At 38.6% G+C, this 18,726-nt stretch overlaps 1 protein-coding gene across 1 annotated transcript in view; it reads right to left on the bottom strand.

Moving 5' to 3' along the window:
* Positions 1–18,426, bottom strand: part of GrlHz (Gustatory receptor-like Holozoa) — a 142,015-nt gene extending 123,589 nt beyond the window's left edge. Inside the window, exons 1-2 of the mRNA XM_067772107.1 lie at positions 17,547–18,426; positions 287–349 (exon numbers count right to left, since the gene is read on the bottom strand). Of these exons, the coding sequence (XP_067628208.1) occupies positions 287–349; positions 17,547–18,119 (636 nt within the window). The 5' untranslated portion in view covers positions 18,120–18,426. The remainder of the gene's footprint in view (positions 1–286; positions 350–17,546) is intronic.
* Between the last annotated feature and the right edge of the window lie 300 nt (positions 18,427–18,726).

The following is an 18,726-nucleotide window of genomic DNA, read 5'->3' as shown; positions in this document are numbered from 1 at the left end:
GTAATTGAGAAAAGTTAATTAATGAATTAAAATTTACCTATATTTTCAGCAGGCATGCTTAACGAACGAAACGATATCATTTCGTTACGATAATCAACGTTAATAAACGAAACGAAGTCATTTCGTTTCGTTTATTAACGTTAAGAACGACAAATTAACGTTAATTTGACGATCTTAACGTTAATAAACGAAACGAAGTGACTTCGTTTCGTTTATTAGCGTTGATTATCGTAACGAAATGATATCGTTTCGTTCGTTAAGCATGCCTGATTTTCAGTCTCCCTACCTTGCGTTTACAATAATCGAGAAGCTCAGATGTAGGTTCATGTTGAGTTCGTAAATCATCGACCTACATAAAAAACAGAATAAGAAAAACTTAGTATATAGAAAAAGATTTAAAAATTTTGTTGACTAATTTTACTTAACAGGGCCGGATTAACACTCAACGGGGCCCTAGGAAACTTTAAATTTGGGGGCCCTTTTTTCACGTCCGTTCCCTTCTTCGATTAAAATATACAAACTTATATCTTTCATAAAAATTTTATTGTTACAATATAATAGTATCAATAAAGTGACTATCTACATTTTAAACATGTCCTTCTACATTTGTTTTCGGCAAATTCATTAATTATATCATCAATATTTACCTAGCCGTTTGCTATATTCCACCGTCTTCTGATCTATCAGTGTATATGCACCATATGTCACTGTTAGAAACAGTCAATTCGATGATAAAGCCCACGGACTCAATGATTGTATTAGGCGACTTTAACCTGCCACATATATCTTGGAATACCGTTGATCACAATATTGTCCCCGTATCATCCAAGATGCATAACAATGACTTTTTGGATGGAATTACTGATCTTTGCCTTAAGCCGATAAACTTTTTCCGAATAAGTATGGAAAATTCTTAGACTTAGCATTTGTTGACGACATATCTAAATTCTTATTTTAAAAAAATTCGAAGAGCTATTTCTGTGTTGGGAAATACATCGGCTTATCGATCTTCCATTAGAATCTTAAACAAATGACTAGGAGTGATTGTGCATCAGTGCATCTGGAGTTCACGTAACTTTGGAATTGTGTAATTTCAATGAAAAATTCTTCCAAATCTATAGAATAAAGAATAACTAAGTTATGTAAAGCTTCGTGGAGGTCTCCATCACTTAGAGAAAAGTTGATGAGAAATGCAAATCTCTCTGAAACTTCTATATACCTTCACTGTGAAGATTATCGATGATTTCGAGGAAAAATTTTGTTCTAAAATCATCGCGAGGCGAAAATTCTACTGCTGGAGCATTTCCGTCATTAGGTTGTTGTTTTTTTTTTACGACGTTTTACGAATTCTGTATAACCTACACCAGGTAATAATTGTTTTGTTTTTTCCTCGAAACCTTTGAACTTTTCACGGAATGAAACTAAACTCTCTTCTAACGATCCGTGCAAAAAAGTACACGTTTGCAAATCTGCTTTTTCACTTTGCAATGACTTACTCACTGTCAAAATAGCAGTCAAAATAGAGTTGACGGCATCTACACCCTCTGTTCCAAAAATAACCGAAATTTTTCAAAATAAAAACAACCAGTGTATATTTTGAGATAATTCTTTTTTATTATTCAATATTCTTTTTTACTTCGATACACTTCTTTGCACACTAATACAATTTGTCAAATGAGTCGGAAATGACCTTTTTAGGAACCTTGTCTAGTTCGTCGTCGTCGCCTTTTGAATGCGGCCAATTGAGTTTTATTTATTTGAGTAAAAATTATTTTCAGTTCTGATTTTATTTTTCTTCTATAATTTTATATTTGTAAGAAAATTTTAGAAGTATTTTTAATTTTTCGGGGGCCCCCTAAAATCGGGGGCCCAAGGCAACTGCCTATTCTGCTTGTTAATCTGGCCCTGGTACTTAAGGAGTTGTCTTAAAGCTTTTCTTAACTAAAGTCTAACTCTTATAACGGGATTAAACTAGGATTGTTGTTAGAACATTTGTTCTGTTGAAAAACTGATATGAAACACACCATAGATTGGAGCGACTCTACATGCGGCATACACTGTAGGTATGTACGTCAGGGTAACTCGCATCTTCTAGGTGAGGTCAGGTTTTCCTGTTTTAAAGGTGGCAATTGAGCATCGAGGGTTGCTCCCTCAAAAGCCTTCCACAGATCGAGTAGCACGAGTACTCTCCTTTGGTAGAGTTCATCTTTCTTGTACTTGAAACTTATACGACTTTCTATGGAAATTAGCACGGTGGTTGTGCTATTTGCGCGATCATGCTAATGCTCCTCTGTTCAGGAAGGCCAAAGAGGACAGGCAGATTGGAAACATGAGTTAGGTAGTTGACCCCCTCAAAGAATGGAGCAGTTTTAACATCTACAATGTGATGCCAAAAAACGAGTGGATACAAAGTGCTCTCCCAATTGGGAGATTGATTCCATTTTTAAGGTAGTTAAGTTGGGTGGCAGCCGCCGTGGTATGATGGTAGCGTGCGTGAAACAAGTTTTTTCAATTAGAAGAACATTTTTCTAAGCGGGGTCGAGTTTATTTCTGCCATGAAAAGCTTCTTAGTGAAAACTCATCTCCCTCGCAGATGCCGTTCGGAGTAGGCATAAAACAAGTACGCCCCTCCCCCCAATTTTTAGGCAAAACTAAAAGAAGCACGATGCAAATTGGAAGAGAAGATCGGCCTAAAATCTCTTCGGAGGTTATCGCACCTTACATTTATTTTTTTAAAGTTGGGGATCTACTGGGTTGAAATGGAGAACTTGGTGACGACTTCTCGTACCCCCAGCGGGTTAGGGGGCGTAGAATATATCCGTATGCTTGTCGTAAGAGGCGACTAAAATACTAAATTGATTTAAGGGGTTGTGTATCGCAACCCTCGGAAGGTGTGTCAGCGCAAAATATAGCTTCTCCGACCCAATTTTCAACCTCACCTACCAGTGGCGAATCCTGTTACTTCAAAAGCCGAGGCTCTGGCGACCCCAACTTCCACAGGGATCTAGGGGGTGGGAGGGCGTTATGGCCTTAAAGGTTTCATATGGTATTACTAAATCGTTCCCGAGATGGTCGGGTAGGTGCCTTAATGGTGCTTGTTACCGGAACGTACCGGATATGCATCCGGCAAAGGCCCATCAACATCTTTAACACTCCGCAAGGCCTTTGGGGAGTGTCCTTCTCGCTACAACAACAACAACAACAACAAAGACTTCTCGTAGGGCTGCTGCTTCCACTAGAAAATTCTGTCGAATTTCTAGTACTCTACACACCGGTAGCAGAATCGATAATATTTTGGTAGTCTTCATTGGTTCAATAAAGCTGTCTTAGTTTAACGTTATAAAAAAGTATCTATGGCCTAACTCTATGTAAACAGCTCATTTTCACGGTCTAGTTTGAGATGAGTTCGCATATGACCAAATCTATAACGGCACTCATAGAGCTTGTAGCTTTAGCATTTGTCATACAAAATCGAATTCGCACGATTGTTATGTCCGCCAGTGTGAGTTAATAAAGCTTTATGTGTCGACTGCTCGAATACCACTACAAAGATCCAGAGACCAGCTCAAAGCCCAAGAAAAGCATTATCAAAATAGAATAGAACAAGTTTTTCTAACCTGGGCTGACTTAGCCAGTGGTTTGGCAAATGCTCGGAGTGTGTTTCTGCCACGAAAAGCTTCTCAGCGAAAATTCATGTGCCGTTCAGATGATTTAAAGTCGACATAAACATGTAGGTCTTAATTTTGTAGGTAAAGATTAAAAGTAATACTACGCAAATTGGCAATACTGCTGTTATTATTTGGCGACTTGAGCACATCCACAATCAAACTTGTACTGAACTATCCACGCCATTGTGGATAAGACAAGTGTAACATCTTCTGCATAGACCTCAAAATTACAAATAGAATGGATCACCTGATTTGTAAAGTGACAATCTCTTTTGCTGCAGATAGCCTGGCTATAAAAAGTAGCCATCGTGAACATCCTGTCAGCCAGTTGACGGATAAGATATCACACTTGTTTTATCTACAATGATTCACACAACTTTAAATAAAACAAGTAAAGGTGTCTAAGTTCGGGTGTAACGGAACATTATATACTCAGCGTGAGCTTCAATTGTACATTTCATTTCAGATAAATTACTTTTCTACATAACACGTGGCACCGCCCGTTTAAAAAAAAAAAAACATTTCACCCTATTTCCTCTTACAATAAAACTTGATAAGTGAAATATCATTGATTCAAAACTATTTTTTGCTAAGTTATAGCTTATTATTTTCGTCTACGACCCTTTTAAAAATCTGTTATATAAAAGTGGGCGTGGCCTTAACCGATCTCGTCCATTTTTTCTAGAAACATAGAAAATTGCTTAGTCATAAAAGGAGCGGTGCCACGCCCATTTTTGAATTTTTTATTTGAAGTTTTTCCTATTTACTGTTATAAATCCACTTGGGAAATGAAATACCATTGATATAAAGCTCTTTTTTGCAAAGATATAGCTTTTTTTATTCGTCCATGACCCTTTTAAAAATCTTTTATATAAAAGTGGGCGTGGTCCTTAACCGATTTCGTTAATTTTTCTTCAAAGCATTCCTTATAGTAAAGGCTACATCTCTGCCGAATTTTGTTACGATAGGTTTAACGATTTTTGATTTATGATTAATAATATTTGTAAAATTGATTTTATCACAAGCGGGCAGTGCCACGCCCATTTAAAAAAAATTTTCCAGATTTTTATCAAGAGTCTCAATAGCAGTCCACATGTCAAATTTCAACATTCTACGTGTATTATATACTAAATTATACGGTTTTTTGTGTTTTCCAAAATTGTATATATATAAAAAGTGGGCGTGGTTATCATCCGATTTCGCTCATTTTCATTTCGATTTCTATTCTGGGTCCAGATTAGCTAGTATACCAAATTTGGTGAAGATATCTTAATATTTACTCAAGTTATCTTCTTACCGGACAGACGGACGGACATGGCTCAATCAAATTTTTTTTCGATACTGATGATTTTGATTGTATATGGAAGTCTATATCTATCTCGTTTCCTTTATGCCTGTACAACCAACCGTTATCCAATCAAAGTTAATATACTCTGTGTGCAAAGCACGCTGAGTATAAAAACCCTAGTCAATAAAAAGGTTATTACAAATGAAGGGCTTAGAACCAAAAGGATCTAAGTAAAATCGACGTTGAATTGAGATAATTAAGGTTAATGTAAATTACTTATTGTAAATTCTGGGTAAATGCGTTTGAAATGATTCCTGTCTAAATGAATGCAGGTTAGTCAACTAATTCAAAGGATGTTTACTACAGATGGAAAATAACTGTAAATTTCCAAAAATTATTGCAAAAATTTCCAAAAATTATTGCAATAAAATTTCGAACGTTGATTGCTCGAACAAAAGAACATTTAAAATTTTTTCGAGTATGCAGTTTTGTAGCTCGTTTAATTTTAGCATAATAAAGTGTTAAACTTAAGTTCGTAGGAAGTCTCGTTGATTTTTGGCAATTTTTTTTCTGGATCCAAGCGCACTTAGACCCTTTTGGCTCCAAAAATTGTTGCAATAAAATTTCGAACGTTGATTGCTCGGCCAAAAAAAACATGTAGAATTTTTTCGAGTATGCAGTCTTGTATCCCGTTTAATTTTAGTATAATAAAGTGCTTAACTTAAGTTCGTAGGAAGTCTTGCTGATTTTTGGAAATTTTTTTTCTGGATCCAAGCGCACTTAGACCCTTTTGGCTCCAAAAATTGTTGCAATAAAATTTCGAACGTTGATTGCTCGGCCAAAAGAACATGTAGAATTTTTTCGAGTATGCAGTTTTATAGCTCGTTTAATTTAGTATAATAAAGTGCTAAACTTAAGTTCGTAGGAAGTCTCGCTGATTTTTGGCAATTTTTTTTCTGGATCCAAGCGCACTTAGACTCTTTTGGCTCCAAAAATTGTTGCAATAAAATTTCGAACGTTGATTGCTCGGCCAAAAGAACATTTAAAATTTTTTCGAGTATACAGTTTTGTAGCCCGTTTAATTTTAGTATAATAAAATGCTAAACTTAAGTTCTTAGAATGTATCGCTGATCTTTGGCAATTTTTTTTTCTTACGAGGATAAGGACTTTTTTCCATATAAAAACAAGTAAGGAAGGTTAAGTTCGGGTGTAACCGAACATTACATACTCAGTTGACAGCTATGGTGACAACATACGGGAAAATAACCATGTGGGAAAATGAACCGAGGGAAACCCTGGAATGTGTTTGTATGACATGTGTATCAAATGAAAGGCATTAAAGAGTATTTTATGAGGGAGTGGGTCATAGTTCTATAGGTGGACGCCATTTAGGGATATAGCCATAAAGGTGGATCAGGGTTGACTCTAGAATGCGTTTATACGATATGGGTATCAAATGAAAAAATGAAAGGTGTTAATGAGTATTTTAAAAGCCATAAGGTGGACCAGGGGTGACCCTAGAATTTGTTTGTACAATATGGGTATCAAAAGAAAGGTGTTAATGAGTATTTTAAAAGGGAGTAATCCTTAGTTCCATAGGTGGACGCCGTTTCGAGATATCGCCACAAATGTGGACCAGGGATGACCCTAGAATTTGCTTGTACGATATGGGTATCAAATTAAAGGTATTAATGAGGGTTTTAAAAGGGAGTGGTGGTAGTTGTATAGGTGGTCGCCTTTTTGAGATATCGCCATAAAGGTGGACCACGGGTGACTCTAGAATGCGTTTGTACGATATGAGTATCAAACGAATGGTGTTAATGAGTATTTTAAAAGGGAGTGGGCCTTAGTTCTATAGGTGGATGCCGTTTCGAAATATCGCCATAAAGGTGGAACAGGGTTGACTCTAGAATGTGTTTGTACGATATGGGTATCAAATTAAAGGTATTAATGAGGGTTTTAAAAGGGAGTGGTGGTTGTTGTATAGGTGGTCGCCTTTTCGAGATATCGCCATAAAGGTGGACCCGGGGTGACTCTAGAATGCGTTTGTAGGATATGGGTATCAAATGAAAGGTGTTAATGAGTATTTTAAAAGCGAGTAAGCCTTAGTTCCATAGGTGGACGCCGTTTCGAGATATCGCCGTAAAGGTGGACCAGGGGTGACCCTAGAATTTGTTTGCACAATATGGGTATCAAAAGAAAGGTGTTAATGAGTATTTTAAAAGGGAGTAATCCTTAGTTCCATAGGTGGACGCCGTTTCGAGATATCGCCATAAAGGTGGACCAAGGGTGACCCTAAAATTTGTTTGTACAATATGGGCATGAAACCAAAGGTGTTAATGAGTATTTTAAAAGTGAGTGGGCCTTAGTTCTATAGGTGAACGCCGTTTCGAAATATCGCCATAAAGGTGGACCAGGGGTGACTCTAGAATGTGTTTGTATGATATGGGTATCAAATTAAAGGTATTAATTAGGGTTTTAAAAGGGAGTGGTGGTTGTTTTATAGGTGGTCGCATTTTCGAGATATCGCCATAAAGGTGGACCAGGGGTGACCCTAGAATTTGTTTGTACAATATGGGTATCAAAAGAAACGTGTTAATGAGTATTTTTAAAGGGAGTAATCCTTAGTTCCATAGGTGGACGCCGTTTCGAGATACCGCCATAAAGGTGGACCAGGGGTGACTCTACAATTCGTTTGTGCAATATGGGTATCAAAAGAACGGTGTTAATGAGTATTTTAAAGGGGAGGGGGCCTTAGTTCTATAGGTGAACGCCTTTTCGAGGTATCGCAATAAAGGTGGACCAGGGGTGACCCTAGAATGTGTTTGTACGATATGGGTATCAAATTAAAGGTATTAATGAGAGTTTTAAAAGGGAGTGGTGTGAAGGCGATATCGACCAAAATGTGGGCCAGGGTGACCCAGAACATCATCTGTTGGATACCGCTACTTTATTTATATATGTAATACCTGCCAAGATTTTAAGGGTTTTTTATTTGGCCTGCAGAACTTTTTCATTTTCTTCTACTTAATATGGTAGGTGTCACAACCATTTTATAAAGTTTTTTCTAAAGTTATATTTCGCGTCAATAAAACAATCCAATTACCTTACCATGTTTCATCCTTTTTTTCGTATTTGGTATAGAATTATGGCATTTTTTCATTTTTCGTAATTTTCGATATCGAAAAAGTGGGCGTGGTCATAGTCGGATTTCGTTCATTTTTCATACCAAGATAAAGTGAGTTCAAGTAAGCACGTGAACTAAGTTCAGTAAAAATATGTCGATTTTTGCTCAAGTTATCGTGTTAAAGGCCATGCGGAAGGACAGACGGACGACTGTGTATAAAAACTGGGCGTGGCATTAACCGATTTCGCCCATTTTCACAGAAAACAGTTAAAGTCATAAAATCTATGCCACTACCAAATTTCAAAAGGATTGGTTAATTTTTGTTCGACTTATGGCGTTAAAAGTATCCTAGACAAATTAAATGAAAAAGGGCGGAGCCACGCCCATTTTGAAATTTTCTGTTATTTTTGTATTTTGTTGCACCATATCATTACTGGAGTTGAATAATTTACTTATATACTGTAAAGATATTAAATTTTTTGTTAAAATTTTACTTTAAAAAAATTTTTTTTTTAAAGTGGGCGTGGTCCTTCTCCGATTTTGCTAATTTTTATTAAGCGTACATATAGTAATAGGAGTAACGTTTCTGCCAAATTTCATCATGATATCTTCAACGATTGCCAAATTACAGCTTGCAAAATTTTTAAATTACCTTCTTTTAAAAGTGGGCGGTGCCACGCCCATTGTCCAAAATTTTACTAATTTTCTATTCTGCGTCATAAGTTCAACTCACCTACCAAGTTTCGTCGCTTTAGCTGTCTTTTGTAATGAATTATCACACTTTTTCGGTTTTTCGAAATTTTCGATATCGAAAAAGTGGGCGTGGTTATAGTCCGATATCGTTCATTTTCAATAGCGATCTGAGATGAGTGCTCAGGAACCTACATACCAAATTTCAACAAGATACCTCAAAATTTACTCAAGTTATCGTGTTAACGGACGGACGGACGGACATGGCTCAATCAAATTTTTTTTCCAACCGTTATCCAATCAAACTTAATATACTCTGTGAGCTCTGCTCAACTGAGTATAAAAATTCCTATGGGGTATAACTCAAGAAAAAATTGCCAAAAATTTGGGAAATTTTTTTCAAAACTAAGATTAACTTACTTACTGGCTTCAAAACTGCTTACTCAAAGGAGTTCTAAAAATCTTGAGAAAAAAGTTGAAAATTCGGCAAATTTTCGCGAATTTGGCAAACATTAGGCGTCACTATGCCTATATATTAAGTATTTAGAGAAAATATACAACGTACAGATGCAGTTCAGCAAAAATTTCGATATTTTTAACAGTTTCATTTTATTTTATTTTGTCACTGCTATATGATGATGTATTTTTATGTAAGCCTGCTTTTACATTAGTCAAGTATTGAACCCAAGTCTGCGGCACAGACGAGAGAGGGGAGAGGCTTCTTCACCTCTTTCAAATCAGCGAGACTTCCTACGATCTTAAGTTTAGCACTTTATTAGACTAAAATTAAACGGGCTACAAAACTGCATACTTGAAAAAATTCTGCATGTTCTTTTGGCCGAGCAATTAAATTTTATTGCTTGGAGGAGCGCACTTCTCCAATCATTAATGCAATAAAATTTACTACGTTTTCGGCCTGGCAAATATATGGCACTAAAATGTCCAAAATGGCTGGGATCACATTGTCAACAAATAGACACTATATTAAATATACAAATATGGGTATAACTCAATTTTAGAAAAAATGTCACATAGATCCTTTTGGTTCTGAGCCCTTCAAATATAATATAAAAAACTAAAAAAGTGGATAAAGGAAAAACACCAAAAAAATAAAAACATAAAAAATATTTAAATATTTATATTAAACTAGCAGAACCGGCAGACGTTGTTCTGCCCTAAATTTTTGGTCTATCTGCATACATTTTAATAAGCTTTTTCCGTCTAACTCTGCCCTCGCCCCTCTACACTTTTTCCTAATCTTTGTATTCACTCCCCCCCCCCCCCCCCCCCGTATTTTTCGTTTCATCTATCACCTTCTTCATCACATTCTATCTCTTTCTCAGTCTTTTCCTTCTCTCTTTTCTCTTCTCTCAAGTTTTTCTCATTCTTGGTGGTATGTATTTTGTTCTAGTCCCATTCCGAGTCTCAGTCCCAGTCCCACTCTGAGTCTCAGCCTCAGTCCCAGTCCTAGTCCTAATCACAGTCCCAGTCCGTCTCTGGTCTACTTCCCGGAAAAAAGCATCGTAAATACTAATATAGGCAAATTTATATACCAAATTTCAGCCAAATGGAATAGGACGTATGTAAATAGGTATATGGGTATTATTAATTCATGTCTTTATTTCGGCTTCGCATGCATATTTATCAGTTTTGCCAGGTTGATGCATAATCGAATGAGCCAAGATCTCGCATTCTGGAATTGTTGTATTTGTAATCGAATTTGAAAAAAAGTTTGATGACGTAGCGCTTTTGAAGTTTTTCGATTTATTACATTTCTCTCATATTTCGCTACCATTGTTCGGAGTATTTAAAACTGTTACCTGAGCAAACGACTACGCCGGAGAAAAAATTAAATTTTCGGAGTATATGTTTTCTTCCTTTTTGAAAACGGGCGGACAACTAAAATCAAATTGATTTGGTGGCTTGGCAAACCTTTCGATTGTGTTTTTGCCATAAAATGTTTCTTAGCAAAAAAAGTTATCTGCCTTATCAGATGCACATGGAGTCGGCCTAAAACGTGTAGGATGGCCAATTAATGCTCCCATTAACACACCACATTCTATATATTTATCGTGAAAAAATATTATTTTCGTTTACAATACATATTTCATGCTCTTTTAATGACGGAAGGTTTCAAGACCGGGGCAGATTCCTGTAGGAATAATAATGGCGACCTATTAACTGACGTACAGAGTGTGGGAGAAGACGAACCCGATACCCCGATCGCCGATGATGAAAACTACATCCAATATCACGGCTAAAAAATCACAAGGAGGAGATACCCGCCGGGCTGTTCAAACATGGAGGCGAAGATAAAGAAGCAAAAAAAGTGGGTCTTGCAGTAAATTTGGACAAGGCGAAGTACTTGCTGTCATCGTGGCCTTTGTAGCTACGTCACTGTTGACGGATATAAATTCGAGACTGTGCAGGATTTTCGTTCGTAAACAGAGGAAAGAGAAAACCTGCACTGAGTCGGGAGAGCCAGATGGAGGAAGATTTTACCTCGGCTGTTCCCCCAATTGGCGACTGTTATCGCAAAACAGGGTTAGCTGACCTCACTGACTCACCGTACTTCAAGAAGTGCTGTATGTTAAATTTTGCCAGGATTTACAGATCACACCCGAACACATTATTTAGTTTTCAACTCGACCCAAATAAACCTTTGAGATGAAAAAATGTAGTAGGAGGTAAGAGCGGACCAAAATACTCCCATTGGAATAAAGTCTGAACACTGCGTCAGTAATGAAACATGTTGTCAAAAGCGTGACGTCACGCGGAGAAAATTTATTTCACGGCTAAAGCGGCAATTACCCACCGACGTGTGCCGTACGTACGGACTTTTGTCGTACGAAACACGTTTGAGCGAACCCTCAAGCCCGTAGGAATCAATGTGTGCGTCTGTGTACATGTACATAACATATTTGTGTGTGTATTGTTTACAGATAAGCACTGTTGCCATTGCCCACTTTGCATGCATGCTTATGGAAACATCAACTTTTTCCAATTTAATTTTTGATGTTGTAAAAGGCTGGAATTAATATTAAGTAAATATAAATAGATTACATATTTATAATCTGCACTTTTACAAAATTATTTCGAATTATTTTCACAATTTTTCAAACTTTAATTAGGTGTTTTTGCATAAAACTGCAAACGGTCAAAAATTAGCGCACAAAAGTTTACTAGGCAACTCTGTCTAGTGAGAGAGCGATCAGCTGACACGTTCTTACGGAAAAAATCAAAATTGTTTTGATTTCTACGTTCCGGGTTACGTACGTACGGGCGTTGCACGCATACGTACTCACGAACGTACGTACCAAAAACGTGTCAGCTGACACGACCTATCTTATGAGTGTACAATGTAAACGAAAACTCACCGACGTGCAACGCCCGTACGTACGTAACCCGGAACGTAGAAATCAAAAAAATTTAAATTTTTTCCGTAAGAACGTGTCAGCTGATCGCTCTCTCACTAGACAGAGTTGCCTAGTAAACTTTTGTGCGCTAATTTTTGACCGTTTGCAGTTTTATGCAAAAACACCTAATGACACCCTGAGGATCCTCCCGGGGTCTATTAGGGTCCATTCCAGGGGCTCCCTCGCGATCCTCCTAGGGTTTTGGGCCATATCGGGATGGCTTTTGCGACTCCCTCGGGGTATTTTGGAGGTCATTTTGGCATGGTTTAGGGGAGTACCTCGGGGTCCTCCCGGGTCATTCCTTGACCTTTTTGCAGGCATGCTTAACGAACGAAACGATATCATTTCGTTACGATAATCAACGTTAATAAACGAAACGAAGTCATTTCGTTTCGTTTATTAACGTTAAGAACGACAAATTAACGTTAATTTGACGATCTTAACGTTAATAAACGAAACGAAGTGACTTCGTTTCGTTTATTAGCGTTGATTATCGTAACGAAATGATATCGTTTCGTTCGTTAAGCATGCCTGCCTTTTTGGGACTCCCTTGGGGTCATTCCGGGATGATTTTGGTGACTCCCTCGGGGTCATTCCGAGATGATTTTGGGGACTCTCTCGGGGTCCTCCCGGGGTCAAACGTGGGTCATTTCGGGATGGTTTTGGGGACTCCCTCGGGGTCATTTCGGGCTGGTTTTTGGGACTCCCTCGGGGTCCTCCCGGGATCATTCGTGGGTCATTCCGGGATCTTTTTGGGGACTCCCTCGGGGTCATTGCGGGATGGTTTTGGGGACTCCATCGGGGTCAATTGGGGGTCATTTCGGGATGGTCTTGGGGATTCCCTCGGGGTCATTTCGGGGTTATTTCGGGATAGTTTTGGGGACTCCCTCGGGTCATTTCGGGGTCATTTCGGGATGGTTTTGGGGACTCCCTCGGGGTCCTTGCGGGGTCATTCGTGGGTAATTGCGGGATCTTTTTGGGGACTCCCTCGGGGTTATTTCGGGATAGTTTTGGGGACTCCATCGGGGTCATGTCGAATTGGTTTTGGGGACTCCCTCTAGGCCCTCCCGGGGTCATTCGTGGGTCATTTCGGGATGGTTTTGGGGACTCCCTCGGGGTCATTTCGGGATGGGTTTGGGGACTCCCTCGGGGTCATTTCGGGATGGGTTTGAGGACCCCGAAATGATCCCAAGAGTCCCCAAAACCATCCCGAAATGACCCTAGGGGAGTCCCCAAAACCATCCCGAAATGACACCGATGGGGTCCCCAAAACCATCCCGAAATTACCCCGAGGGAGTCCCCAAAAAGATCCCTGAATGACCCCGGGAGGACCCCGAGGGAGTCCCAAAACCATCCCGAAATGACCCACGAATGACCCCGGGAGGACCCCGAGGGAGTCCCCAAAAAGATCCCGGAATGACCCACGAATGACCCCGGGAGGACCCCGAGGGAGTCCCAAAACCATCCCGAAATGAGCCACGAATGACACCAGGAGTACTCCGAGGGAGTCTCCAAAACCATCCCGAAATGACTCCGAGGGAGTCCCCAAAAAGATTCCGAAATGATTTACGAATGACCCCGGGAGGTAGAGATATACGCCGCCGATAAACGCCGCCGCCGCCGCCGATTTTGGTCGTTTTTCGCACGCCGCCACCGAATGTCAAAAATATCGGCGCGGCGTCCGGCGCGTTACTATATTTTTTACTCGCTTAAGACTGTTTAGGCCATTTATTGTTCATGTCGAAAATTGGTCGGATATGGTCGAAAGTGGTATCAACGGATGCGCATCGCTGCCAGTTATAAGAAACTAATTGCGAAATTTAACTCTTTATAACTATTCAAAAGTTATTAAAAATAACAGGCGCTTTCGATGTCAGCTTAACACGGACTTTGCATCACCCAATTCAGCAAGTTATTAAAACAAAACAAAATAAAAGTTATATAATAAATGTATATGCTCACTTTGCATTTTTGAAAAAAATAAGAAAATCAATGCTGTGATCACAAACGTCTGCAATCTTTGGTCTACATTTTAAAAATTTTATCCAGGTCCTTGTAAAATTTTAATTATGTAGATGCGCCAAGGATTATACGATTTTCACCCATACGAATAACATCCACTTAGACGGCTTATGATTTCGAGAGCGGCATCCTTGGTCGAATAGTCCCTCTCTAACGTTTCAAGGTGTTTCTTTGGTGTAGCTCGGCAGCATAGCGCGACAAAAGCATCCGTTGGAAAGTCTTCGGAGCTACACCTAGAGCTTCTAGGTAAGTGTCGTCGACGAAGGTATGAGTTCAAAGTCGCAGTCCTATAGTTTCTGTACTGGCATATGGTATGAGGCTCAGGAGGCGAGATAGCAGCTGGTGGTCGGGATTGCTACTGTTCGCACATCGGGAATTGTAGCTTTTAAAAACAGCCGAAAAAACTGGAGGCGCCCTGTGCCACGAGAGTAATGAGTGTTAATAGAGCATTAATAGCAACCGTAAGTCGCCAAGGAGCCACAAATGATTTTAAGAAATTGTTTTCACGACGATTATTAGGAGTTAACCCTAGGTGAAACTACGCTTTGCACGAGATATACAGACAAAAGTGTGACTATTTTATGTATCTCTATTTCTTTTCAGCAGACGCAGCAGTACCAATTCCAACGACCGGGGTTAGGTTCGAAGCCTCTCTGGAGCAAGCGAACAAGGGACAATCCCTCAGCAAGCAGCTACTCCTGAAAATTTTTGAACGGTCTGAGGACGATTACCGAAGGTAATCGAAATATATCGGTTATACAAGAACTTCTTGTGTTTTATTACACCTGACCTCGAGCCAGCTTAACTCACAGGTCTGCGAGATCTTGAGGCAAAAACCCCGGATCTTTCCGAAATGGCCAACACGTTGATTTTCTTAAATTCATACAAACAAAACCTTTCCTATCTATAATTTTTTTAAATAGAAAAATCATGCTGTTTAAAGTAAGAACATCGGTGTACGCCGGCGCGCCGCCTACACCGCCGATAAAGTGATCGGCGTAAACCTCTACCGGGAGGACCCGAGAGAGTCCCCAAAATGATCCCGGAATGACCCCGAAATGACCCCGAAGGAGTCCCCAAAATCATCCCGGAAATACCCCCAAATGACCCCGAGGGATTCCCAAAGGTCACGGAATGACCCCGGGAGGACCCCGGGGTAGTCCCCTAAACCATGCCAAAATGACCTCCAAAAGACCCCGAGGGAGTCGCAAAAGCCATCCCGAAATGGCCCCAAAACCCTAGTATTTTATAAATAATGAATAATAACTCAACTCTTTATTCAAAATTTGCAAAAATAAGAATGGACGGTTATCATCAATTAGAGTATTTTGAATAACGAGAAAATGTTATTCATTATTCAATTCTCGAATTCTGATGTCCCCCCCTTTGGGTCGAACTTTTGGGTAGAGGCAGTTTCAATTCTACCTGCTGTGTCTTGTGGTGGCTTAAAAAAACAACACAAGCAATTTTACGATCTGCAATTGTGTCACAGTGATACCTTCATTTTTTAAAACGGTTGAATAAAAAACCCACACAACTATGTTTACGACATGCAAATGCATCACAGTGATGCCTTGATTTTAAAAGGGGGTTGTAAAAACGCTAATTTCTAATAATTTTTTTAATTTCTTTTCTATTATTAAGTTAAATTCATTTTTTCATTTACATATGTTCTGACTAAATAAATTTCTAAAGAGAAAAATAAACTCCAAAAAGAAAAAACATAGGCATTTCAAAGTGCGATTTTTCAAAATTTGCCCCTACGACCCAAAGGGGGGGGGGGCATCAGAATTCGTTTTAGAGGTATGGTTCCTTCGGCAAAGTTTCTTATTTTGATCCCTAGAATATGATTTTCACAGAGGAATGGGCGATTTTTTTGCCTCCCCACAAATCGACCCGGCCTACTAGTCACACAGCGGCATAAAACTTACTTTGTACTAAAGCACACATCAACAGCTTAAATTTGATATCCATAATTTAAAAACACATCCTAGTGTTACCCTTATCCACGTTTCTGCCTATATCTCGAGACCCTAGTCACCAATAGGTATGAAAACTACCCTGTACTAAAGCACTCATCAACAGATTTCATTTGATATCCATATTGTATAAACACATTCTAGGGGTGCCCGGTCCACGTTTTGGCCTATATCTCGAGACCCAAGTCACCCAGGGGTACGAAAAATACTCAGTATCAAAGTACTCATAAACAGCTTCCATTTGACACCCATACTCTACAAACATATCCCAGGATTACCCAGGTCCACGTTTTGATCTCAAGACCCTAGCCAGAACGGTAAAAAGTATCCCATGTCCGTTCCCTGGTTCTGAGCTACCTCTTCACCAATTTTCAGCCAAATCGGTTCATCCGTTCTTCAGTTATGCGTAGTGTAACTAACACCACTTTTTTTTATATACATATTTGAATTTTTTCTAAAAAAAAATCACAACTCAAGAATGGCTAAACCGATTTGGGATTTCAAAATCAACTAACCATCGTCTCTCCTTCCTGTATCTTTCCTAAAAATTTCATGCCAATCTTTCTATCCGTTCTCGAGTTATGGAGTGACAATCAAAATGTACACTTCTTTTTATATATATAGATATTTATTTAGGAAATTTAAGATTTTTAGGTAAACTTCATTTGACCTTGTTTTATCTTTCATTGTGAGTATTTATTTATTTAATGAGTTAATTGTAATCTTATGTTTTTTTCTGCATTCCATTCTCCTAACACCAACACGTATATTTTGACAATATGACAAAGGTAGGTATGTTGTTGCTGTAAAGACAAGCCAACCATATACATCATTGTGGATAAGACAAGTGTGATAACTTCTGCATAAACGTCAAAATTACAAATAGAATGGATCACCTGATTTTTTATTGACTATCGCTGTCTCATTCTGTATCTCTTTCTATCACCCGCTGAAGATAGCCGACCCTATGCGCCGCCATATTGAGCACCCTGTCAAAACGCTGCCAAAACCATTGCCAAACCGCTTAAAAGCAGCCATATTGAACATCCTGTCAGGCATTTGACGGATAAGAATCACACTTGTTTTATCCAAAATGATATATGTACATAGTTGAATCATGGACAATTTTTAAATTTTAAAAAAAGTTCATATAACCAGATGACTGAAAGTAAAAATTTAAAAATAATAAATTGTCGATGTGTACAATAGACATAAAAAAATTTTTCCAAAATTCGTGATGCAAAATCCGACTCAACCTGATTTGGCATGGAATGCCCCACATGCATTTTACGATTTCTATCACTTATTAATTTTCCATTCCATTATATTAAAAAAAAAAACCATCATTTTACTCACAACAATCTCCGTCATACTATCGCCCAGCACCGATGAGCCCACTGTTGTTGCTGGAGATAAAGGATCGAGCCGCGTTGATGATAAATGCAATAAAGCGCCCGAACTACTCCCACCACCGCCACCAACAACACAACCAGCAAAACTATAACGGTTTGTTGTGTTAGTATGATGATGTTGTTGCTGCTGTCGCTGATATTGATGATGACAACTAATTCCAATGTTGTTGTTATTTCTTATATAAGCACTATTATCACTGGGCTGCCTTAAGAGTCGTTGAGAATTAACAGCTGATAAAAAATTCGATCCTCTTACACCAGGTAATGATGACACTGCAACATCACATTCAATACTAGCCGGCGACGGATGCACCGGATTTGTGCTGCATGTGAGGTGTGATCGACCAAACCTATTTGGAATATTGGAATGCTGTGAAGATGATTGTGTGGTGGCTAAAGTGTCCACACAACCATACATGCGTGGTACACTTTTGCTGCGTTGAGCCACAGCATTTCGATTTGACCAACTAATAAGCGAATCCTCGGAGTTACAACGTTCATTTAACGAAGACAGCATGGAGGATGGAGCAGCGCTTCATGGGTAGAATAAAACGTCTATGCGATTTAACTTCTTTACTGCACCAATTTTAGAACACTTATATGGACATCACTGTTTGCAAGTTAGTTAAGATTTCTTTTTTTTTTATCTAAATAATAAAACTTTTCACTTCTTATTCATCTTCACAAACTGCTCACTTTGAAGTTGAAATCTCATCTGTTTTAAATTTTATTACCGCGCTCTTGAGAAATGGACTGACTTAAGTGCAGTGATAACCTTACAGATGATAAAAAATTAATTTTATTTACATTTGAGTTTATTAATGTGCGTACAAAAATGTATATACATATATATATACATATTAGGGTGGGTCGATTTGTATGGACGAAAGTTAACCGATATCGCGCCATCGATTTTTCGAAAGGATTTGGGCTCAGGAAAAAAATTTGCGCCAAAAACGTTGGCGATACCAAAAAAAATATATTTTTTTTTTTTCAAAAAAACTGTTATTGACAACGTTTTTATCGGACATTTTTGGGTCGGACAGGGCATACATGAAAATTTTACAATCAAATGAAAATTTTTTTAGGTCATTAAAAAAACCGTAAAAATCAAAGTCGAAAAA

The sequence above is a fragment of the Eurosta solidaginis genome, chromosome 3, assembly GCF_040869045.1.
Source record: "Eurosta solidaginis isolate ZX-2024a chromosome 3, ASM4086904v1, whole genome shotgun sequence".
NCBI lineage: Eukaryota > Metazoa > Arthropoda > Insecta > Diptera > Tephritidae > Eurosta > Eurosta solidaginis.
Note: the sequence above shows the minus strand (reverse complement) of the source record. Positions and strands in the feature narration are given on the sequence as shown.